The 25555-nt window shown below is 47.9% G+C and overlaps 1 protein-coding gene across 4 annotated transcripts in view; it reads left to right on the forward strand.

The window, feature by feature from the left end:
* Positions 1-25555, forward strand: part of Sh3pxd2a (SH3 and PX domains 2A) — a 201458-nt gene that overhangs the window by 34943 nt on the left and 140960 nt on the right. For all 4 annotated transcript variants that reach the window (XM_069994099.1, XM_069994102.1, XM_069994101.1 and 1 more), the window contains exon 2: positions 10303-10383. In XM_069994099.1, coding sequence (XP_069850200.1) covers positions 10303-10383 — 81 coding nt within the window. The remainder of the gene's footprint in view (positions 1-10302; positions 10384-25555) is intronic.

Consider the following 25555-nt stretch of genomic DNA (forward strand, 5'->3'; position numbering starts at 1 on the left):
CAGGCTATATATATATATATGTATACACACACACACACACACACACACACACACACACACACACACACACATATATACATATATATACGTGTATATATATAGCTATATATATATATATATATATATATGCTGAGAGCAGAACATATCTTTTCCTCTGTTAAGTACCTCTATATCTTTCATCTCTTCCTCCTGAGCCAGGAAGGGCCCAGATCTAACTCTCTACTAGCTCACTGAAGTTTGGGCATTTGGAGCATCCAGTTCAGGCTCCAGAGGAAGCTCAGACAGAGCCACAACCCTGAAAGAAGAAGCCTGGCTCCTTGTTTTCTTTGCCCCATTGGCTCTGATGAGTTCCAGACCTGGAGGCAGCACCTGGAGATCAAGCTGAATACAACTCTTTCTTGAGGGGTGCTGAATCTTTTAGAAACAAATTCTTCTATGATGGTGCTTTGTAGTTAGAGGGGTTTTCATTTGTGTCTTTAGCTTGCCAGTGACCCACTCCAAAGCCTACCTTGGTGGAGCCTGAGCATGTACCCCAAGTGACCTGTCAGGTGTACTCAGGGTTTCACATCTTGGCATCAGGGCTGGGTATTATTGAACCTGAAGCTCCACATGGCCCCGCTGGAGCAGAGCAATTGCTGGGTGTCAGCATGGCAGATGGGAGGCAGAGAAATGAGGACACAGGTTAAGAGGACACAGTTGTATTCTAAGATGGAAATCTTGTGTGACGTTATGAAACCATACATATTCAAGTGAAAGGGAATCGTCTAGCAATGTATGAAGTAAAAAGCTAAGTTGTTCCTATTTTTCCCAAATAACTACTGTAGTCAGTTGGCTATATTTTTTTCTTTTTAATGTATATGAACATGTACAACCCTTCCTCCAATCAATATACTCCAAATAAATGTAATTATGGTGTATGGATTCTGCTTTATAATTTGTTTGTGCCTGTACTGGGGATTGAATTCAAGGCCTTGCGTTCTTGCTTAGCTTCTTGGCCTAGGGCTGGCCCTCTCCCACGTGAGCTGTAATTCCACTTTTGGCTTCTCTCGTTGATTGTAGATACAGGTCTTCCAGGCTGGCTGCCCAGCTGGCTTTAAGCCTCAACCCTCTTATCTCAGCTTCCTGAGTAACTGGGATCACAGCTGTGAACATCTTTTTTCTTTTCCCTTTTTTCATTGGAAAATATCTTTAAGTAGTTGTACCAAGGAGTTGTCACTCACCAAAGCAGTTTCCGAATGCGATGCATCTTGATCAATGTCCCCCCATTCAGCATTCTCACGCACCTCTTCCAACCCACTCCTTCCCTCATTTATCTTAATTTTAGGTTATGTATTGAATTTTTTGCCATTTAACAAAGCAGTTTATGTATACAGTGCATTTTGATCTGTGTGATGACTTTGACATCTTCACCCTCCTTCGACCTACCCTTTCCTTATAGTTCTCAATTCTGTAGTAAATACAATGAATTCTTGCCTGCGTTCTCCCCTTCCCCCTTCTTTTCTTATTATATCTAGGACATTTCCCCATAACAACAAGCGCATATTCTTTAATTCTTATATGAGCTGTAACTTACATACATTTTAAACAATCAATGAATATTCAATATTTCCTGTTCTTTTTTTCTTACAGTGAACATCCTTCTATACATACACAACACATACATACATATGTCTTGCACATGAGTCAAAGAGAATGCAAATTTGAGGATAGATTGCCCAAACCTCTGAATACCTGCCTTTGCTCACCAAGGAGCTTTGCTGAGCACAGCAGAGAGGAAGGTGTGAGTGTGTGGGCTGGAAGGGAGGAAGCACTGGGTCACTTCCCCTGCGTGTGTGTGTGTGTGTGTGTGTGTGTGTGTAAGTGTGTGGGTGTGTGGGTGTGCGCGCGCGCGCGCTCACCAGAGCCCCTGGCCTCTGGCCTTCCCTGTATGCTGTGTTGCCCAGGAAGCGGAAACCAAGCTGTGTGTGTTGACCTTTGCCTTGCTCTCCAGGGTGTGACGAAGGAGCGGGCTTGTTGGCAGGATGTGTGTCGAGGACAGGGTCAGGCATGGATTTGGAAGTATGTGCTACAAGAATCCCCCTTTCTAACTCTTTTCTTGAACCATGTGGTTGTAGCCCAGCTCCTCCAAAGCTCAGGATTACAGTTCTTTGGATGGTTCAGCAGTGCATTGTGTGTGCATTCCCTAAGAAGTTTATTGCCAGTTGTGGCACCTGCTGGTTCAAGGTGACCAGTCTCATTTCCTTTGGTAAGCCGGCTTGGCCCCAGAGGGTGTCGGCAGGGTTGTAGGATGGAAGGTTGCTATAAAGGTCACCCACATATCTCCAAGTATTCTGGAGAATGTAGGTGGGAAGAGGCATACCCAGAATTCTAGAAACCCAAAGTGGATCTTTTTGCCGGCCTAGTGCTGTTGCTCGCACTCAGAATCTTCTATAGGGGAACCGAATGAAATTCTTAGAGTGCAAAGGCTGTGTCAGGCACTTTGAGGGGGAAGACCTGGGACGAGAAGTCGTATTTAGTGAGAACTACAGTGATCTTCACAGTGAGGCAGAAGTGAGTACCTAGAGTTTATGAACATGGAATGGCTTGGAGAGTGTTCCCTTTTTGCGGTGTTGGTATGACTGATTGTAAAACAGACATAGCAGAGCTCCAGGAATGCAGAGTTCCCTCCACACTTGCCTCATATACAGCTCAGGTACTGATGAAATGATCTGGAAAGGTCTTCTGCTCAAGAAGCAAGCCCTTGGCAGAGCTGAACATTGAACCGGAGGGTACATTCTTAGATTGTCTTGAGCCAGATAGACAGATGTCCCTATTAAAGAGGACAAAGTGTTCCAACACTGGAGGGACCAGATGAGTTTGAATCTGAGCCCCAACCCACAGATAGCTCAGTGAGTTACTGGCATCGGCCTCAGTTTCTTCTCTGTGCACTTGAGGCTATGACATTGTCCCCATAGATAAATAATTGATAAGCTGCCTAGGGATGCCAGGGACATAGTTAGTACTCAACAAACAGGCATGGCTGTGATGGATCTTGGTATTCTTTTTTTTTTTTTTTTTTTTTGGGTCTGGTCGTGGGGCCTGAACTCTGGGCCTGGGCACTGTCCCTCAGCTCTTAAGCTCAAGGTTAGTGCTCTACCACTTGAGCCACAGCGCCACTTCCAGCTTTTTTTCTTTTTGCTTATGTGGTGCTGAGGAATCGAACCCAGGGCCTCACGCATGCAAGGCAAGCGCTCTACCACTGAGCCAACTTCCCAGCCCAGTTCTTGGTATTCTTGATTAATGAAATTGTTCGCATATGGAAGAAACAGAGATGCAGAATCACGGTGTCTGTTTTTGTTTTTTCTTTCTAGCTCTGGTGACTCTGAGGATAGAGTTCTGATGGCTGATTCTTTCTTGTAGGTCCATGCAGAGTTTGTGAATCCTAAGAGCTCCCAGATTATACACTCATTTCCTCTCCAGGAAATGTGGAAGAAAGAAAGAGAAAAAAAAAAAAAAAGCCTCCAACACTGGAGGGGCTGGCCATAGCACGTCCATCCTTTTTGCAGACAGTCCTGGGCACAGCCATGGTCTTCCTGGCGCTGAGCAGCAGAGCTATTTTTTGCTCTTCTGTTTTCCCAGGCTGGGCTTATTTGTAGTAAAGAAAAAAAAAAAAACCCCTCCTGTGCACATGCGTGCGTGTGTGTGTGTGTGTGTGTGTGCGTGTGTGTGTGTGTGTGTGTGTGTGTGTGTATGTGTGTGCGTGCGCGCGAGCATCCATCTGTGTCCCTTTGTGTCCTACCTCTTGCTTTCCCTATTTCTGTTCATGGAGGTAGGATCTGAATTACATGCAAATGGAAAGAAATCAGTTCACTCTCTCTGCCTTCCTGTGTTCTTCCCTAAAGAGCGCACATTTTACTGTGTCCCGTTCTGTGCTGAGTATTCCACATGCATCTCCCTGTTTAATGAGAAGCTCATTTTTAACCCACACTTTGAGGCTGAGGAAAGCATGACTCAGAGAGGCTAAGATACTTCAAGCCCACGCTGCAGGGAATTGTTGGTGCCGAAATTCAAACCCAGTGGCACTGGGCTGGGAAGGTGGCTCAGTGGTAGAGCGCTTGCATGTCTGAGGCCCTGGGTTCAATTCCTCAGCACCACATAAGCAAAAAGAAAAAAAAGCCGGAAGTGGTGCTGTAGCTCAAGTGGTAGAGCGCTAGCCTTGAGCTGAAGAGCTGAGGGACAGCGCCCAGGCCCAGAGTTCAGGCCCTACAACTGGACCCCACCCAAAAAAACAAAACAAAACCCAGTGGCACTTTCAAAGCTGTCTCCCTCTGTTCCTTCTGAGGCTTGGTTTTTTGGGGGTGCCCTACCGCTCCATTTTTATACTGTACCCTGTTCAGTTTATCAGTGAGTGCTGCTATCCAGGCTGCCTTTGCTGAGCTGCCAGGGCCTGTTAAGAGTTTGCCCCTCACTTTCTCTTTAGCTTGGCATAAAACCAAGTACTAGGTAAACACTCACTTAGTATTTGCAGGTTATTTTGTACCTTCAGGTATTTAGGGATCATTAAGTGAGTTAAGCCTCATGCTGGACTCTAGGAAGCTGGATCCACCTTCAGGAAGTTTCTATTCTAGGGAGGAATCACAGGGATTAGCTCACTGAGTCTCACACGAGCACCAGAGTTGAAGGATCTACAATTGTCTCCACTGTACAAAATCATAAATGGAGGCCCCTGAGAGGGGAGGTTTCCTACAGACCCTCTGGCTTCCAAGTTCAATAAGTAGTCAAGCATGGTGGGGTACCCCTGTAGTCACCGCTACATAGGAGGTGGAGATGGAAGGATCATGGTTTAAGGCACTATCCAGGGTAAAAGCACAAGACCCTATCTGAGGAATAAATAAATCAAAAAGGGCAAAGGGAGCATGGCGCAAATGGAGTCTGTGTAGCAAGCATGAAGCCCCAAGTCCAAACTGTAGTTACAGGAGACAAAAAAAGAAAAGAATGTAGCCAAAGCTTATGCTGTCTGTGCACAAAATCAGGCACTGAGTGTGCCCGGCATCCAACATGCATACTCTCCAGTGATGTTCTCCAGGGCATAGGTGTGTGTGGATTGTTGTCTTCTCTGGGTGAGTGCTTGTCCTGTAGAAAAGGGCTTGGTTAACCTTATCTGTGGTGGCACTCTGGTTTTCAAGAAGATTGGGGGTGGATGTGTAATCTGAGAGGCACAGACCCCCCTCTGGAGCCTTCCTGGGGCTCACTTCCGCTGTATTCCCTGTGATTCCTCCATGAACATAGTCCAGTGAGAGCCTGGAGCAGGGGGCCAGGGACAAGAGAGGGCCATCTGATCTTTCACCTGCAGCAGGCCTGGAAGGTTGCCTCCAAATCAGACTTCTCAGTGGTGGTGGTTCTCCCAATCTGCACCCTCGCCTTCTCTACCCCCAAGAACAAACAACACCCAGAGGAGGAGATGACTGAACTCAACACATTAGCCAAGTGGCCAGGGAATATTCATTTAGGTTTTGCTGGCACAGGTGTGTGCTACCCCTTGGCCACTGGGGTTTTTCCTCCGGGGTTGGAAAACAGTCTCCAAAGGTTCTCTCCTCCGCTGCCTCTTCATGGCTGCAAAAATCATTAGGTGAGCCAGTTATGATTTCCGTGCCCAGTGACAAGCAGGCCAGAGGAAAGGACGAGACAGGTTTTGCTGATGGGGAGGCAGGCGTGGGAGGGAGAATGACTCGCCCATGTTAAATAGGGACTGACACACCGTGTGTCAAGCTCTGGGTGGTTCTGCACCAACTATTAGCAAACAAGGGCAGATAGAATAATAAAGGACTAACTGTGAAATGAAGTCTTGCAGTACTGCAAAGACTCCCGAGACAAAGGGGACCCAGGCTGGATGCAGGGGCTCTGCTGGCCCTTCTCTGGGTGCCAGGTGGTGTCAAGAGGGATCTTTACCACTGAGGCCATCATTGCCTTCCAGCGGGGCACAGTAGGTCACAGCAGGAGGGCTATGACATCCAGGACTGTAGGAAGCAATGACAACCCTTTAACCCCCACCACTGGGGATGAGGAGGAACAAGTGGTATTCTTTGGTTGGTATGCTGCAGCCCCAAGGTAGAGTATACACTTTGGGCCTAGAGAAAAGGTCATCTCTGGACCAGGTAACCTTTTAGCAGGGAGCAGCTTGCTCAGCTCTGTATATAGCAGCGCTAGTCCTGGCCATCTGATCCCAGCACTGTGCTAGTGTGAGCCCGTGAAGGAAGATTGTCTTTGGGTTTCTATTTGGCCCAAGGCCAGGGGCAGCTAGCAGGGGAGCAAGGAAAAGGAGTCCTTCCTTTGTCAATGGAGCCACTGCACCACAGAGTTACAGTTTCCTGCAGAGCTCCTAACTCCTTGCCTCTTTCCTTTTCATCAGCAAAAGCAGTCATAGGTTAAACACCAGAAACTCCTAGCTTTGTTGATTATACACGGGCAGGTTGTAGGCTTCCGTGGACCACATATTTGCATTGTTGGTCAGTCACAGCCCAGGTCTCAGTATGGACTTCTATCTGTAAAACTGGCCTGGCCTCAGTGCTCTGGAGTTGAGCTCTGAGCCTGACATCCAGGTCATGTTCTCGTTCAAAGGTTAGTATAGGCAAGACAAAGCTACTAGTCTGCTGGACAGTTGATTGGACTGAGGCACTATGCTAGGTATCTAGAAAGACATTTGTGTCCATCCCAAAGATTCTTCTCTGTGGAAGAAGAGCTTCAGGAAAGCATGGCAGGCTGCACCAGCTCCAGGGAAGCTAGACAGGGTTGTTGGTCTTTATCTAGCAAGGATTTGTAGATGCTACCATCTGCCTGAAGTGACCAGAGACTGGGAAACAGAAGCCATGCTTTTTTTTTTTTTTAATCCAGAAGGGAAACTTCACCTGGGAAACATAAGCCCCCAGCAATGTGCTTGGAAGCAGGACATGTAATTGCCAACGCTTTTGAAACCCAGCTGCTGGGTAATGTTATCTCTGCTGCTCCGAAGACCAGAGGGGGATTTATCTGGGCCCCTGACGCAGGCTCAGTAAACAGAGCTGGCTTTCTCAGGTGACCTCTGCCCCGTCCCCCTTTCCGACACCTGTTCTTTCTCTGCAGTTTATCTCTAAAGTTTCCAGAGCTGGCAGGATAGAGCTCTAGGAGTGGGCTGGGCTGAAATTCTGTGTATCCCTCATTTATCTAGGGTGATAATCGAGGATGTTCAAGGTTTGGATGAAAATAGAGAGCCCCCTGAAAGGATGGGGTCTGGAAAGTATCGTATGTCTGGGTTATCTCCAGGGAGGCCTTTGAACGGTTCCTCAACCCAGACTTGGAATGTTCAAGTGAGGAGACTGTGGGCCTCTGGCACATCCCAAAAGTTTGGAGAACCTGGGAGTTAGGGGCCCATTCCCCACCACCTCTACTCCTGTCTGCACAGGCACCTGAAATGTGATGCAAGGAATTAGGGAAGCAACCCATTGCCAAATGAGGGATGAAATACTTTTGGGCAGAAATCATAATCATATCCTAGACTAGGGGCTGTGTTATGGCTAACAGCTTTGTTACTACTTTCCTCTTGCCTGTCCTCTATAGAGTGTGTACTCTGTGTGTGTGTGTGTGTGTGTGTGTGTGTGTGTGCGCGCGCGCGCGCGCGCGCGCACGCGCATGCGTGTGCTGGTCCTGGGGCTTGAACTCAGAGCCCAGGCCTTCTCCTTGAGCTTTTTGCTCAAGGCTAGCACTCTACCACTTGAGCCACAGATCCACTTCTGATCTTTTGGTGGTTAATTGGAGATAAGAGTGTCATGGACTATCTTGTCCAGGTTGGCTTTGAACCGCTATCCTCAAATCTCAGCCTCCTGATTAGCTAGGATTACAGGTGTGAAACACTGGTTTGAGGCTTCAAAGTATGTATTTTCGATGTAGGTTCAGGTCAGGTTTAAACAGAGATGATTACTTGAAGTTTTCAACTATTTTAAGGACTCTCTCATGTTCTTGTCACGTCTCAGCTCCTAGGCTGGGAGCTGTCTGGGTTCTTGTCCCAGCCCTGCCCGCAACAGTGAGCATTCTACAAGTGATGACGCTGTGCATCAGGCCTGGCAATCCTGAAGGCGAGAGCTGCTGTATGGAGGGCCTGAGCATCTTGGGTCACTAAGGAGAGTGCTGGGCGTGAAAGTGATTGAGGTTTCATCAATTCTGGTTTCACCAGAATTTGCTTCTTCTCCCTGGTAAAGGAGCCACTAGGTTAAGATCTGAGGTTTGAAGCAGACAAATCTGAAAGACTGTGTGTGTGTGTGTGTGTGTGTGTGTGTGTGTGTGTGTGTGTGTGTGTGTGTGTGTGTGTGTGTGTGTGTACACGTGTGTGCGTGCGCGTGCGCACACACGCGCTCGCGCCAGACCTGGGGCTTGAACTTAGGGCTTGGGCATTGTCTTATCGCTTCTTTGGCTCAAAGCTAGCTAATAGCTCTACCATTTGAACTACAGGTCCACTTCCAGCTTTTTTGGTGGCTAATTGGAGATAAGAGTTTCATGGACTTTCCTGACTAAGCTAGCTTCTAACTGTAATCCTCAGATATCAGTCTCCTTAGTAGCTAGGATTATAGGCATGAGCCACCAGTGCCCTGCCTGAGAGATTCTTAATTTATTAACCAGCAAAAAAATTGGAGCTGGAAATATGGCTTAGGTGTTAGAGTACCAGCCTTGAGCGAGAAAGCATGAAGCCCCAAGTTCAAGGCTGAGTACTGACATAAAGAGAGAGAGAGAGAGAGAGAGAGAGAGAGAGAGAGAGAGAGAGAGAGAGAGAGAGAGAGAGAGAGAGAAGAGGGGAGTGAATAATTTTGAAGCACATTGCAACTATAGATGAAATTGGTATAAAAAAACCTCAATGAAAGCTGCTGGTCAGTAGGAGGTCTGGGGGGATGGGAAAGAGAGGCACTAGTGGGAGGATGTCGGGTTAACAAGAAGAGTAGATGAAGATGTTTGCATGTATGAAAATAGAACAATGAAGCTGGTTGAAATTCTCCTAAGAAGAGGGGAGGAGGAAGGGAGTGAAGAGGTGGTGAGATTGAATGGAACACATTGTATACATGAGTGGAAATGTGGGAGTAGAAATCCCCCCCACACCAGTAACTGATGTATGCTTTATTTAAAAAAAAAACAACAACAACAACAACCCCCAAACTAAATGCCTCTCTGGATCCTCTGGCTGCCCAGGCCGTGAGCCTGTGATTAATTCTCTCTGGAAGGGGAAGGGAAGCCCCTAATTACTGCACAGGATGGAGCATGGGTGTTAAGCCCCAGTTAAGCCCTTCCTCTGCGCTCTGCTTGTCTGGCCCAGGGGAATGGGGGAATGACTGTGGTCTAATGACCTGCAGGCGGGATTGCTGGCTCACTCTGCAGCCAGGCTAGGCTACAATGTTGCCCTTAGCCGGCAACATTGGGCATGTGGACCTATCTGTTCCCTGCCCAAGGATGGATGTCCTGGAGGTGGAGGTGGGAGAGATATGGAGCTGCAGATCAGCTGGCACAATAGGCTTGAACTCAGGGCCCGGGTGGTATCCCTCAGCTTTTTTGCCCAAGAATGGTGTTCATATCCACTTCTGGCTCTTTGCTGGTTATTTGGAAATAAGAGTCCCATGGGCTTTCCTGTATGGGCTGGCTTTGAACTGCCAGCCTTCTGACACATTTTTTTTTTTAAAGCAGTTAATTTCTACTGCTTCTCAAACTTTAGAGTAAATGGCAGTGCCCAGGCCCTGAGTTCAAACTCCAGTATCTTAAAAAAAAAAAAAAAAAAAGCATAATGTAAGCCAGGTGCTGCTTATAATCCTACCTACTCAGAAGGCTGAGATTTGGAGGGCTGTGGGTCAGGGCTGGGCAGAAAAGTCCACAAGACTGTTTCCAGAATAACCAGCAGTGCTGGAGGCTCAGTGAACACAAAACTTTGAATTCAAACCCCAGTATTACCCCCCAAAAGACTAATGTAACAATCCCAATTTTAGGTTCATTGTATAACACACACACATGTATGTGTGTGGTATGTATAATATGTGTGTGTATACAGGTATACATGAAGGAAACTAAAGCTAAATTAAAACTGAAGTTTTAATTCTGTTCTACTAAGAGAATGATCCTTAGCATTCTATTGAATGCCCCTCCAGATGTGTGTGTATGTATTTAGATGTATGGTAGCATCACTTGGTATCTGACACTATATTCATGTTGGGAATAGGTAAGGAAAAGACTGTCCCTGGCCATTCTTTTTTATCTGGCATTGCTTGCATCCCAGCATTGGTCCCTACTTACCTGCTCTTATCTCTTTTCCCACAGGTGTACATTATCAATGTGACCTGGTCTGACTCCACCTCCCAGACCATCTACCGGAGGTACAGCAAGTTCTTTGACCTGCAGGTGAGTTATCTGAAGTTCAGATGGTGCCTGAGTCTCTTTGACATGCTGGCCTTTTCATGTCTTCACTGTTTCAGAGAGGCCATAGCAGAGTGCTCAGGGGCTCACTCTAGATGAGTGCAGAGGGAGAGATGAGGGAAGCTGAAGAGTGGAGTTAGGCTGGTCTCCTTGGAGGTAGTGAACACACACTCAGGGCTTTGTTGGCTTCCTCAGATGGACTTAACAGTTGGGCTTTGTCACCCTCGTTTGCTGGGGGGGCAGGGGAGGTAGGAAGCCATGGTGAAGAGGCAGAAGATGGCTGTGGGTGCTCTGTGCCTGAACAGACATGTCTATAAACATCCAAGATGAGACACAAGCCGCCACCTCATTGCAGGCAAAGAAAAGCAAACACACTAGAGAAGACTGAAACAGAAAATAAGCAATTTCTTAAACTTCAGACACAAACTGGGCATACCACAGTGTCTGTCTGACCAAATAAGGCACTTGCCACCCAGTTGGTACATGTGGATAGTGTGTGTGCATCTACTTTGCATAAACATGTTCCTACAGAAGAAGGGTCGGATGAGCCCAATAGTTACCATTAGAGACACCCACTAGTTTAGTTAGGCTTCTTTTGGTGACAAATGGAAGTTTTACATTCATGCTAACTTAGACACAATTGTATCAGGGGAACTTACTTAATCATCTACAGCTGGAGAGAGGGTTGTGACGTGGTGGGCTTCAAATACCACTGAAACTAGAGTCAGCTCTCCATGTCTTGTCTCTACTGCCCTCTGGAGCTGTCCTTGGCTTCTGTTTCTTTACACCTTTAGGATAGCTTTGGAATTTCGTATTTGTGGCTCCCAACAGCAGAGACACTGACTTTTTTGCTGGTTCCAAATTGATAAATCCCAAAGAAGAGTCTGATTGGCTTGATTTGTGTCAGATGCTCTCTCTGTACCAGTCAGAATGAGATAAATAGCAACTTTACCTAGGAAGCTGAAATATTCTAGAGTCTCCCTTAGATGTGAGTCTGGTTGAGGCCCACAAAAACACAAAAAAAGAAACACCTACTCTTAATACTCACAACCAGGGTCCACTCCTTCCTTTGCAGGCCTTTGGTAATGGGTCATCTTAAAAGAGGCAGGCCTACGTCTTTGCCACATCATTCATGACTTTCTTATTGTCCTTAGTGCCGTGAGACAAGTGAAAGGGGAGCCAGCTTCCACTCGTTCAGATTCTCTCTTCGTCCAACAATATGGGCTTGGAAGCCATTCCTTTCCCTCCTGCCTCCTTTTCTTCCTCTTCTCATTTCTGTCCAGTCTCCTTGGGTCCTTCCAGCATAAACTGGTAGAATTTGCGATACCCCATCAATGGGTACAGTGTGCTGGACAGGAAATGATAACTCAGTTGGGGAGAAGAAACTCTGAATGGGCTCATTGATGAGCTGGAGGGGTCTGAAAGCCAGGGGAAACTTCCACATCAGAACTTCTGTTCTGGGCCCCCACCCCCTTCCACGTCTCAGAATCTCACAAGAAAGGAATTCGACTTCCCCACCTCTCCCTTGCCCAGAGGGTTTATTTCCTTCATGTCATGTCAGGAGAAGGGCACACGATGTGCTGGCTCTCCTCTTGGAGCAGCCAGGACAGGCCGGGCTTGTCTATGTGGGTCATCCTCTGTCTCTCTACACATTCCACATCTGTAGCTCCAACCAACTGGATTGAAAATACTTTCATAAAACTTTCATCTGTATTGAACATGTACAGGCTTTCTTTTTTCCTTGGCATTCATCCCTAAGTAATCTAGTGTAAGAGTTATTTGCATTGCATTTGCATTACATTAGGGTCATAAGTAATCAAGAGAAGATTTAAAGTCGATGCCGGATGTGCATAGGTTCTGTGCAAATGCTCTGCTATTTTATACAAAAGCTTGAGTGTCTGCAGACCTTGGTATCTACAGGGGGAGATGGTCTTAGCACCAATCTTCGTTGGATATACAAGGATGACTGTAGATGCAGCTGGAGAGTGGCTGGGATGGTCCTTTGGAATTGAGCCTTTTTGCAGAGGGTTCTAGTACTTACATTCACTTACATGGCATTCATTCATTCATTCATTCGTTTTCATGGCTCCTATGGATCCTATGGTTTTAGTATGGTGGCATGGAGTTGCTGACTCTGTCTCTGCATAGTGGTGGTCCCCAGAACTCAGCTTTCTGAGAGGTAGTGTAAGAGAGTGGCTTAGAGTTTAGGCATGAGGGACACCTGGCCTGGGACTGGCTCTGTCACCATGTAACTCCAGATGGGCCCATCTGTAGAGTGAAGATTTAGACAGGACTCACCCAGTAGGGTTGTTACGAAGGTTGGATGAGCTGATTATATTTTTCTTGATACTTGATTGTTGCTGTGGGTTACTCTGTGGAGTGGACCTTGGAGTCAGCAAGGAGTGTGTAAGCAAATGTTTGTGTGTGTGTGTGTGTGTGTGTGTGTGTGTGTGTGTGTGTGTAAGAGGGGGGTGTGGCCACAGGTCTGCTCCCTGGAACACTGCTCCTCCCCTTCTGGCTGAGCCCCATCCTGAGACCATTGAACCAGCATGGGAGAAGCCGCTTAACTGATAACACCAACTTGTGGTTTTGATTCTGTGGGTGCCATGGATCCCTCTGTGAGTCTGGTTTAAGATCTCTTCCAGAAAAAAGGGTGTGTCCGTTTTAATTTTACTTCCAGACCCTCCCCCCTCCACTGGGCACCTTAGTGCAGAGTCATGTAACAAAACTTGTGTAGACTGTGCATTGTACATTCACATCTGGCACTGAGTGGGCACTGGTTGGGTTTGTGCATTCAGAGAGTAGCAGGGGGCATGGACATGCCTTGGATACCCTCCTGGGACCCCACCTATGGTTACTGCAATCCTAGCATGGGTGTGCTTTTACACTCACACTTACTTTTTCTCTTCAAATAGTGTCTTTTGCCCCTGGTGGAGGTCAGAGTACCATAAGGAGGTCCTGTAGCCCAGGAATCAATGTGTAGGATGACCTTCCCCTGAACAAGAGTCGAGGGCTATGAAGGCTGTGCAGATCTACTCTCAGAATTCGCCATTTCTTCTGGGGTAGGGGGGGAACCCCTGGGAGATGCATGGCCACCCTTCCCCCTGACTTTTGTGTCCCTCTGCAGCTGGGAGGCCAGGAAGCTTGTGAATCTGGGTGCTCCATCACAAAGCAGAACAGGACCCAAGATTCAGCTTTTCCATTTCTCTCCACCACAGAACCCAGCCTCCTGGGTGTGAAGCAGGACAGCTCTCTGGGTTGTCATCTTCAAAGCTTGGCTGAGACGAGGTTCTTGTATAATGTGCTCCATTGATAGAGTATTTCAATTGAACAGCTATTCCAAATGCCTGTGTGCCTTGAGTGTGGAGCTTCCGAGAAATCCCTGGGTACAAGCAGCTTCAGGCCTGCTGCAGGCAGGAAGGAGGGAAGAACCAATGGCCTTGTGCTTACTGGGGAGCTAGTACCCTCTCTGAGCTTACCCCTGACATTAAGGAGCCCTCTATGTGGCCTGGGAACTCTGGTGGCTCTTTAGAGAGCTCCTCTCCAGCTGTAGGGAAGGGAAGGGCTGGAAACCACACATGGCCACACTTATCTGAAGTCTCGGGTGTGCAAAGCTGGTCCAAGTAGCTCTCTGCTACCCTCCCCAACCCCCACCCCACCACAGCTCACACTCATGGGCAACCTGCTGCTGGTAATGCCCCAGATCAGGGTTGCTACATCAATGTCCAGTGACACAGAATTTCAGATAAACATTGAATCTTGAATAAGTGTGTTCCATCCATTGCATGAGAAGTAAGTTATTGTTCATGTGAAATTCAAGTGTCATTGCCTGTCCTGCATTTTGCATCTGGCAACTGTCCCTGTTTGTGAGTGTGAGTGGAAGAATTGAGTTAAATGACGCAGGCTGACTCTGCTAAGAGTGGCTTGGCCCCTCTCTCCTAGGCGTCCATATCTAATAGGGGTAAAGACTGGGGGAGGAGAGGGGACATTGTCTCATGAAACAGTCTAGGCTGCCCTGGAACTCTTGATAACCCTATTTTCTTTTTTCTTTCTTCTTTTCTTTCTTTTTTGATATCAGTCCTGGAGCTTGAACTCAGGGCCTGTGTGCTGTCCCTGAACTCTTTTGCTCAGGGCTAGCACTCTACCACTTGAACCATAGCTCCATTCCTGCCAGTTTTGATAGTTAATTGGAGATGAGAATCTCAAGGACTTTCCTTGGGGCTTTGAGCTGTGCTACTCAGTTTTCAGCCTCCTCAGTAGCTAGGATTACAGGTGTATCTGGTGCCTAGCCATATCTCCTTTTTCTGATTCCCAAGTGCTGGGATTACAGGTGTGTACCTCTATGCCCAGTTAAGAAAAAAGACTTAAGCAACTAAGTACTGTAGATGAGATAAAGACTAGATTGAGCTCCAATGTGCTTTGGGGTAAACAAGAAGGAAAGTACCCTCTTAGGAGGGGAACAAAGTGGATGGCCACACACCCACACCCTGGTTTAAGGAAATTCGGTTACTTTTTGAGAGTCATAGTTTGTTTTTTGTTTTTTTTTAATAAAGTGTGTCCCAAGCTTACTTTTTAGTTTGTTCACTCATTCCTTCTCTGTCCCTCCCGCTCTACCACCCATCCTGGGCAGTGAGCCTGGCTTTGGGGACATATTATTGAGCAAAATCAGATCTGAGCTCTGCTTCCAGAAGTCCAGAGAAAGATGATGTTGCAGATTTGGGACAGGAAACCTTTTCCTTCTCCTCTTCTTCCTCCTCTTGTTCCTCTTCTTCTTCCTCCTCCTCCTCCTCTTTCTCTTCCTCTTCCTCCTCCTCCTCTTGCTGCTCCTCCTCCTTTTTTTTAAAGCAGTACTGGAGTTTGAACTCCGAGGTTCCGGCTTGCAAGGCTGGTGTTTTGCCACTTGAGCCATGTTCCCTATCTCTTGTTTTGTATTGCTAATGAGAGCAAAAGACTCTCCAGGACCTCTCTCTGACAGGACCTGGATGTGGCCCCTCTGTGAACTCTCAGATATGGTAGTGTCAGACATGTTGTCTGAAGCTGTAGTCACCAGCATTCGCAGTTACTTGAATGTGAATTTATTTTTTAAAAGTTGAACAGTCCCTGGACCATACTTGCCACGTCACAAGTGCCCAAGGCCACCATAGAGTGTTGCTGTATATGGTGCAGATGAAAGGTATGCTTGCCATTCTAGAAAGTTCTGTGGCAGACCATCTGACACACCCCAGGTTTGATCTGGCAGAGTACTCTGCAGCCCTCCATCACCTCCCTCAATTGTTCCCCTAAATCTCCCAGGACCCCAGCCAGAAAAGAGAGACTTGGTTCTTGTATAATCTACTCCATTGATCTAGCATTTCAATTTAATAGGTCTTCCAAACGCCTAATCTAAAATCGAGGTCAGTTTCCAGGGAGGACTTCAAGAGCATTTTATCTTTCAAGTTGTAAACAGGGAAGAAGTGAGGCTCTTATGGCTGTGTGTGTGTGTGTTTAAAATAAGTTGCCACTTAGCCCTGTGTGACCAGGAAAGGGATTTACCCCAGAAGAAGCTGACCAGGACAGAAGTGTAATGCTGAGGGCCACTCAATAATAAAGAGTTGGCTTGCTTAGAGATGCAGTTAAGAGGAAGAGAATAAAAGGAGGAGGAGAAGGAGGAAGATGAGGAGATGAGGGGCCGGAAATGCCATTTATTTATTTATTTATTTATTTTTTGGTTGGTTGTGGGGCTTGAACTCAGGGCCTGGGCACTGTCCCAGAGCTTTCTTGCTCAAGGCTAGCACTCTACCACTTGGAGCCACATTGCCACTTCTGGTTTTCTGGTGATTAACCATGATCCCCAGATCTCAGCCTCCTGAGTAGCTAGGATTACAGGTGTGAGCCACCAGAGCTTAGAAATGCCCTCCCCTCTTTTTCTTTTGGCCAGTCCTAGGGCCTGGGCACTGTCCCTGAGCTTCTTTTGCTCAAGGCTAGCACTCTACCATTTGAACCACAGCACCATTTCCTGCTTTTTCTGTTTATGTGGTACTGAGAATTGAACCCAGGGCTTCTTGCATGCTAGGCAAGCACTAAGCCACATTCCCAGCACAGAAATGCCCTTTTATGTTGCCTCCTCAGCAGCATCTGGACCATGAAGCACATTTCCCTTTCTGTCAATTTCCTTGCACAGATCCTTCATTTTAAGTGTCTCCCTTATGACCTGGGCCCACCAAGGAAGAACCGGAAGGCTCTCTGGAGCCCTGGCTCTGTCAGGATTGTTTCACAACCTGACTTGTGAGGTGCTGGGCTGCAGTCATTTCTCTGTAAACATTAGCTGCTGGTGTTGCTGGCCCTTTAGTCTGAACCCTGGCCAGCAAGTGCACTGGGTCAATATTTGATCAGAGCGCTGAGAGGCCCTTGAGCCTCCCCCACACTGCTTGGAAGACATTTGAGAGAGCTGTTCACGTCTGCTCATTTGCTCTGAAGGACTTAACCTATTTTGAAGAGCTTTTATCTCTCTTCCTTATTCATCTCTCTAGGCTCTCTCTCCTCACATACCCAGCCCAGGGTCATACTCACTTTCTAGTTCTCAAATAGCATGGCTAATGATGGCTGAGCAGAGCTCTAATCCCTGGGTCATTAATACTCAGCCTTGGAAGGGATGTGTGTGGGTGTGGGTGTGCTATGATGTAATTTATGGAGACTTATGGGATCACTGCAGTTTTAGAATTAGAAGGGTTTTTATTTGAAGTAAAGAACTATGTCCATTTTTCTATTCATGAAATCTGTGTGAGTTTTAATTTGGTTTGATGGCCAAAGTAGGACTCAACTAAGGTCAAATTAGAGTGATCCTAGTGTGTATCAGGGATCAGCTTGAGAGTAGGAAAGGGGGTTCACTTTCTTCCATGTGCGTGCCAGTACCAGGGCTTGAACTCAGGACCTCATATTCTCTCTCAGCTTTTTTGCTTAAGGCTGAGGCTCTACCATTTGAGACATACCTCCAGTCTAGCATGTGCTCCCTCTTTCCCCCCAAGTTGGAGGTAGAGTCTCAGAGACTTTTCTGCTCTGTGCTGACTTCAAACTACAGTCATCAGCTCTCAACCTCGGAGTAGCATGAATCACTGGTGCCCAGCTACACTCTGCCTTTCAATCACACAGGGAATTTGTTCAAGATGGTTGACCCTAGACAAGGGAGTGAAAACCTGGGGGTAATTTCTAGGGTTCTAAGAAAGATTTTGTGCCAAGGATTCCAGTGCCCTCCATGCTGGCATGGTAGTTCCAGCTCCAGCAGTGTGGTGAGCTCTGAGTGGTTGTGATTGCTCACACAGCCTGGACAGAGCATACTATTGGCTTGACCAAGGTCCATCCCATCCTGGGAAGGCCCAGGGGACCTTGCATTGTTTGGACATGATGAAAATGGGAAACAACTTAAATGGCCGTCCATATTCTCACACCACTTAGTACGCCAGTCAGAACAAATGAGATCGAGCACAATTCCATGAATGGATTGCCAAGAAATGTCAATGGACGAGACAACGAGAATTTCCAAGGGCTTGGCAGCACAGCTCAAATGGTAGAGCTCCTGCTTAGCAAGTTCCAGATCTTGAGTTCGAGTCTCAGTGCCATAAAAAAAGGAAATGAAGTATTTACAGCATAACAGCAGTTACACAAATAAAAATAACAACAACAAACTATGTTTTGCAAGTTCCCATACAGTTTTATGTTAGAAAGATCACTCTAGGTTGGTAATGGAGTTACTTCTACATGGAGGTATAAGATACCAGTGCATGAAGAGGTTAATTCAAAGGGGAAACAGCATTTAGTAATTTACTCATACCTATTTAAGAATCTGATAATAATTAATAATTTAAATAGATATTTTAATAACTTCTGGGGAGAGGTAGGAAACCTAAAATAAAACATGTCTTCTCATGGTCATGACAATAAAATAGAACAGAAGGCACAGTTTTAAAACTAGACATTAAGAGTACTTCTAGCTGGGCATGGACCACATCCATAATCCCAGCTTCTTGGAAGGGAGAAGCAGACTCTCAAGTGTGAAGCCATGTTAGGCAAAATTAGTGTGTCCCTATCTCAACAAAAATGTTGGGGAGCCGGGTGTTGGGGGCTCACGCCTGTAATCTTAGCTGCTCAGGAGGCTGAGATCTGAGCAGTAAAGTCTGTGGGACTCTTATCTCCAATTAACCACTAGAAAACCAGAAGTGGTGCTGTGGCTCAAGTGGTAGAGCGCTTGCCTTGAGCTGAAGAGCTGAGGGACAGCGCACAGGCCCAGAGTGCAGGCCCCACGACTGACCAAAAAAAAAAAAAAAAGTGGGGGGGGGCAGGTACCAACATGAGGGCCAATGAGTGAATATAGTCACTCATTGAGGTGGCATGAAGGTGAATAGGGTCATAGTACTTTATATGGAGGTATGAAAATAGAACAGTGAAAGTGGCTGAAATTGTTTTAAGAAGGGGAGATGAGGGAGAGAGGTGGAGGGGGTGAGTTGGATTAGGGTACATGATGTGTATGTATTGAAATGTCACAATGAAACCCTGTTTTATACAAATAATATATACTAATAAAAGGCTAGGGCATAGTACAGGTGGTGAGCCCTTGCCTAGCATGTACGCACACAGCTCAATCCCCTGTATTAGGGAAAACAATATCAACCAAGAGAAAGAAAATGAAAATACTTGTTAAAATCACATTACTTCATTTTTTTCCTGGACCATCATTCTAGATCATTCCTGTGGAATGTAACTGGTTAGATTTTTATTGCAAATAACCCTAGGGACCTGTCCAAATTATCTTGTCAAATGGGAACCTTGTATTGTATTTAAATATCACTTAAAATCCATGAGCTATCTTGGAGCCAGAAGCATTTTGGCAGTGGTGTCTGAAGTCCTGAAGTCCTGAGGGAGGCATAGTGAATAATATGGTGGAAGAGCACAGTATGTGTGTCTGTGTGTGTCTGTTTCTGTGTATCTGTGTGTGTGTGTGTGTGTGTGTGTGTGTGTGTGTTGGGAGTGTACATAGGACTAGGTGGTTGGGTTCGAAGGACAGCTCCAGCCCTTACTAACTGTATAACTTTTGATGAATTCATTAACCTCTCTGCCTCAGTTTTCTCATCCTTTTTATGGGGTCCATAGATATGTGTGTCTCGTAGGACAAAAGAATGAAATGAGATGACTCATGTAAAGAAAGCCTTAGAGCAAGTAACCGAGGTGGCAATCCCAGACAGGAAGCAGGAGTTTCACTAGGTCAGTCCTCAGAAATTTAACTCCAAGAGGAAATAGCTGGAGATGTCTTTCCATCTGGAGAAGGGGATTACTGCCTGGGCTGCATTAATGTAGACTTCTCTTTCAGGTCTGCCTGGCTAGAGAGGCAGAGGTCAAAGGTTTTCCAAAGTTTAATTACCAACTCATTTCCTCCCAGCTACATTATATAATAATAATAATAATAATAATAATAATAATAATAATAATTTAAGAAGGCTGGGTGCCCTGAGCAGGCCTATAATCCTAGCTACTCAGGAGGCTGAGCTCTGAGGACCTTTGTTCAAAGTTAGCCTGAGCAGAAAACTTGAGAGACTCTATCTCCAGTTAACTAGAAAAATGCCAGACTGGAGACATGGCTCAAGGGGGTAGAGCACCAATTGTGGGTGAAAAACAAAAACGAGTGAGAGCTAGAGGCCTTTTTCCTTATTTGCTAGGTGAGCAAATTAGACCCCAAGAGGAGAAATGATTTGTCCCAAATCACGAAACCCACAAGTGACAGCAGGATAGGAACTGAGGTGCTCCACCTCCTAGCTCATTCCAATCTCCACCCCACTGGGAGAGCTTTCTGCTTCTGGTAGGAGGGTGAGGAGGATAGGGACTCTTGGTAGAGAGAAGGGGCCTGTTCTCCTCAATGATCCATGCTAAGAGCTGAAGCTCTGGTTCTGGAAAGGTCCCTATTGCCTCCAATTCTGCTGCTGCCCGGAGCTCAGCCCACGCTGCCTGCTCACCACTGCCTCTTCCTTGTTGAACAATAAAGTCCAACTCTGCCAGGGCAGTGTCTTAGTCAGCTGACACCACCTGTGAATGCTCCGCGCGGCACACCTTGCTCTCCCCCTTGAGGTGTCATGCCAGGGTGTGTTTGGGTGTCTCGTCAGAGGAGCTTTGGAATGCAGTTGCTGCCTTGGCCTCCTCCTTCCTCTTCTCGTCCTAGGCCCAAAGGCCGGACCTAAAACACAGGCCCAGGCTGTCAGTGTTGTCCCCACTAGGCCCCTATCCCGCCGTCTCTGGATAGCCAACAGGAAAATTGGCTGCAAAGCGCCAAGGGGGACAGGGCCCCATCCTAAACTGAAGAATGAAAGGAAGGAAGGTATTTGGTAGTGGTCAGGTAAGTGTTCTCTCTCCTCTTTCCACTCTCCTTTCTCTTCTCTCCATTTCTCTTTCTCTTCCTTCTCCTCCCTCTCCTCTCCTCCCTCTCTTCTCCTTTCTCCCTTCCCTTCTTCCTCCCCTACTTCCTTTTCCTCCTTCCCTCCCCCCATAAAATCACTCACTTTTTGTCAGAGGAAATCTTTTACATCCATCTTAGCACATCCGAAGGCGTGCTAGCTAAGTGCCTGGCACTATTCTGGGTACCAAGGACCCCAAGGGGAAGAGCTGTGTTGTTGGCCTGGGCTTGAGTGGGAGCCATCAGCTGGAGGAAGGCTCAGGGCGGGGCAGAAAGCACAGAGTGGGTGTTGGCCTGGTGAGGCGTGGTGTGGACCTCTCCTGCTAGGCCTGCTGCAGTGTACCTCGTCAGGCCTGTGCAGACAGCTCCCCGCCTGAGGCCTAGAGGTCTTGGCATCCTGGTCTCCCAGTGATGATGGTAACAGTTTTGCTTTTGACTCAGGGAGCCAGGCATGTGGACAGTCAGGATAAGCTGTGGGTGAGCCTGCGTTGTGGTTTATCCCTCTGGGATGAATTTGTTCATCCCTCTAGGAAGCCACCTACCGCCAGCAGGGCCATTGGAAATACAAGCTGTACTGATTCCCTCCACATCAGGACAGACCTCAGCTCCAGATGACTGTAGGGTTTTCTAGTGTGGCGTCTCAGGGATGTTTGTTTAGAACAGACCAGTGTAGGAATTGCTGGAGAACTGGAGCTGCTTCCTTTATAGCATTGGTGTGGCTAGAACAGGGGAAAAATATTTCAGGTCCCTGCAGACCTCTGCATCTCTACATTTGCTCCATTTGGTGGACATCAGTTCTCTAAAAAGGTTTGCCAGCTGTGCGCTGGTGGCTCACACCTATGATCCTAGCTACTGAGGAAGCTGAGATCTGAGGATGGAGGCGCGAAGCCAGCCCAAGCAGGAAAGTGTGCGAGACTCATAATCTTCAGTAAAACCACACACACACACACACACACACACACATACACACACACACACACACACACACACACACACACACACACACACACACACACACGGTGGTGGTGGTGGTGGTGGTGGTGGTGGTGGTGTGTGGCTCCTGGTGTTAAATCCTCAAGTCCTGAATGGGACAGGATATCAGACAGAAGCTCAAGCAGGCCACCAGACAGATGACTAGGGGTTGAGTTTTGGCTCTACTTCTTATCAACTGTGTGAGTTGGAGCTGTTACCTAATCTAATCTCCGGAAGTCCCCTGTCTCATCTGCAAAACAGCTGTCCCTGCAGAACCTGCTCTGAAAGTGCTGTAAGACTCTAAGGCAGCAACGCACAGGAAACCTTCCCTGTGCCCGAGCAACCAGGGAGCATTAGAGCAGGCTTGTTACGGACCCTCTGGAGCAGGAATGGTCTCCAGGGTCCCCTTAGTGAAAGTGGACAAGGGGAACAAAAGCATTTGGGGCACCTTTACAGTGTAGCAAACAAATGCTCCAGTTGGCCAGGAGAAAAGCCAGCTCCATCTGCTAGTGCCCAACTGAATCAAGTGGCTAGTTGAGTCACTGGAGTTCAGCAGCTGGCGCTGGCTGGAGGGCCGGGAGGAGGCTGTGCACGCGTCATTGCGTTCTGAGGCTAAAGGGACCACATTGGGATATACCGTAAAAGCAAAACCAATAACAACCAAACGCAAGGCATGCAGCTGGTGTTTGGTAGACGTGGCTCAGCACATGGCAAGCTGGCCATTCCTCCCAGAGTCTCTGGAGGGCCTTTCTGTCTCCCTTCCCAAGGACATAGGCTTGTGTTTTCCCTAACAGGAAATCCCTTTGGGAGACTCAAGGGGGTGGGCCCCTGGGGGATGCTAGGCCACACCCTCTCTTCCACCCCATGGTGCATTGAAGTGGGACCCAGGCAGAAAGACTGTACCTTGTTGCATAGGTCCCAAACACGTAGAAGCCATCCACTGATTGTTCTAGGTGCATAATGGGGAATGATCGTTGCTGCCTTCACTGGGTTCCATCTTGGCCAACCTCAGCCCCTCCCTTCCCAGTGGAGAAGGGCTGCACATGGTCTTTCCTGGACTATGCCATGCCCAGGGTCCCTGTGAGGCCAAGGGGCCAATGGTGGCTTCTCCTCTTTTTACTTTTCTTGGGGGCAGATGGGGTTCTCTAGCTCTCATCCAGCTGTCCCATTAACTAATCCCTATCCTATGCTAGCCAGTCCTCCAGGGCATACCATCCTATGCTAGCCAGTCCTGCTGTATCTCCTAGAAAATAGCCATGGCCACTTGCCCAGAAAAAGGAGTGACTCTTGTAGGTTCAGGCTGGCTCTGGAGTACCCAGCAGCTGATCTGGATCATGGAGCTTTAGGAGCAGGTTGGGCAGGGTTTTGTCCTCGCTGAGCGTCTTCTCCCAGTGACTGGCAGCTTTCTCTGATCCTAGCCTCTACCATCAACTAGAGAGTGGGACGAAGGTGAACACCTGGCCATGTGTGTGTGATAGGGCTGAGAGGGTGAAGATGGTGAAAGAATAGGAGTTGGCCTGTGGGTGGGTGACCCTCCTAGGTGCCTTCGCTTGCTGCCACACTGCGTTTTCACCTCAGTGTGTTCCACACCCAGCTGCGGTCTGGACCCTTCCCCATTCGCTTCCCATCCCTCTCAGTAGCTGCACTGACTTCTTCCTGGGTCTCTATCACTCCAGGACAGCCTCTCCCATCTACCTCCCTGCACTGAACTCAGCCCTTTCTTTTTCTAATATTTAATTTTAATGATGAGTTTTCAGTCCCGTCTGCGGTGCAATAGTAAGACTGTCTCCAAAAGCAAAACAGTTTTCAGTCCTATAGGAAATATACCCTGCATCAATGACTCCCCCATTCCCCACCCCCAGCCCTGCGGGAGTTAACACAGGTAATGTTTTGCCACATTTCCTTCAGATACTTTTTAGGGGGCAGATTAGAGGGATCTGTGGAATGCTAGGTGCCTTGGACTGAGGTGGTACAGTGCAGGGAGGTTCACTGAACAGGTGGGCTATCCAGGGCAGGGCAGAGGGGGAGAGGGGGAGGGGGGAGAGGGAGAGAGAGGAAGAGAGGAGTATTCAAATACCTTACACGTGCTCAGAGGTCTCAAGACTCTGCTGCTATGGTCATGCGATCTGGAACCTGGACTGTTCTCTGGATTGCCCAGCAATTCTGGGTGCCCAGCAATCCGGAGCAGCCAGGGCCCTCTTTCCTTGCCCCTGCTCTCTCCACACCCCACCCTAGGTGGGCAACCTTCTCCCTTCAGTGAGTCAACCACAGGACAGTGCAGACAGCTGGAGGAGCGGCCTACAGCTGGGCTCCTGGGTGGGCTGGACTGTGGGAGAACTTTTCCTATGGGCTTCTGCATTCCCGGGCAGAACTCAGCTTTCCCTCCAGGAAAGGCTTTTTCAAGGAAGCCTGCGGAGTACAGGAGGAGGGCAGCCCAAGGCTGCCCTGTGGTGTGCCTGGCTGCGTGGCTGCTTTACAAGGCTTCCCCTGGCACCTCCACCCGACTGAGATTGTCCCTGTAGGATTCTCTTTTTCCATCTGGGTTCTAGCTTGTTCTTCCCTTCCCCCATTGCAGAGATACTAGGAAGCCCTTGCCTGGAGAGCCCAGAGACAAATGAGCAGACTCCGATGTGCTAGAGCAGTGATGCTCGCCTTAGCGACCCCACCCTGCAAGGGTTTTTGTATCCACCTCTAGTAGAGAAAAGAGTGAGGAGATTCCACAGGTGGGGCCGGTTGGACCTCACTGCTGCTTAAGTTCCATTGGTTGGGATCCAGTCACATGACTAGCCCAGCAAGGTAGGCTGGGCAGTGTGGGCTAAGTGTATCCAGCTGTGTGTCAGACACAGCTCCAGGGCCAGGTTCTATCTGAAGAGAGAAAGCTTGGGCAGTGAGTGCTCCATATCAGGGCAGGGACAGGGGAAGAGCTGATTAGCATTGCCCCACCATCCCTGCCTTCTCTTTAGCCTATTATTTCCTTTTCCTTTTGTGCAAGACTCTTGAGGGGAAAGAGAGCTTTAAAGCCTCAACCCATCTTGACCTATTTGTAATGAATTAAAAAATAGGGAGTGGAGACCCATGGACACAGGAGGAGGAAGGGGAGGATGCTGCATTGATTGCTCATGATAACTAACTGGGCGACTTTAGGGACCACAGTCTTGGGCAGTTAATAGAGGGTGGCATGAAGGCAAACTAGGACTGGGACTCAGGAGGTGAAGACAGAAGGATCAAGAATTCAAAGCCATTGAGAAGAAAAAGCCCAATGAAGAGCTTGAGGCCCTGAGTTAAAACTTCAGTACCAACACACACACATGCACACACGCACACACACGTACGCACACACACACATGCACACACGTATGCGCGTGCGACCCTGTCACAAACAGAAAACTAGAGCTGAGAACATGGTTCTCCTGGATAGAAGGTTCTGTCTGTTCTCCTTCTTTGGGCCCCTTCCCTTCTCTGGATCTTTGGAGGTTTGCGTAGGCGAGGGAAGTGTTGGCAGCTTTGGAGGTAGTCTGGGAGCCTTAGGAGGGGTCTCTGGCAAGCTTAGGAAAGGGCCTAGAGACCCCTAGGAGGAAACCGGGTGACCACAGCTAGAACCCTGCCAGAAAACATCCCATCATTCTCAGAGGGGGTGTGTCCCCTCCCACACCCTGGCGTGCCACCAGGATTCCTCTGGCCCCCACACAGATGTCTCTTCCGTCACTCTCCAGCTTATGTACGAGCCACATGTGTCTTTCTAGAATTCCACTTTTACAGCTTTCCTTCTCT

The sequence above is a fragment of the Dipodomys merriami genome, unplaced genomic scaffold (genome assembly GCF_024711535.1).
Source record: "Dipodomys merriami isolate MVZ:Mamm:240054 unplaced genomic scaffold, mDipMer1.0.p SCAF_102, whole genome shotgun sequence".
NCBI lineage: Eukaryota > Metazoa > Chordata > Mammalia > Rodentia > Heteromyidae > Dipodomys > Dipodomys merriami.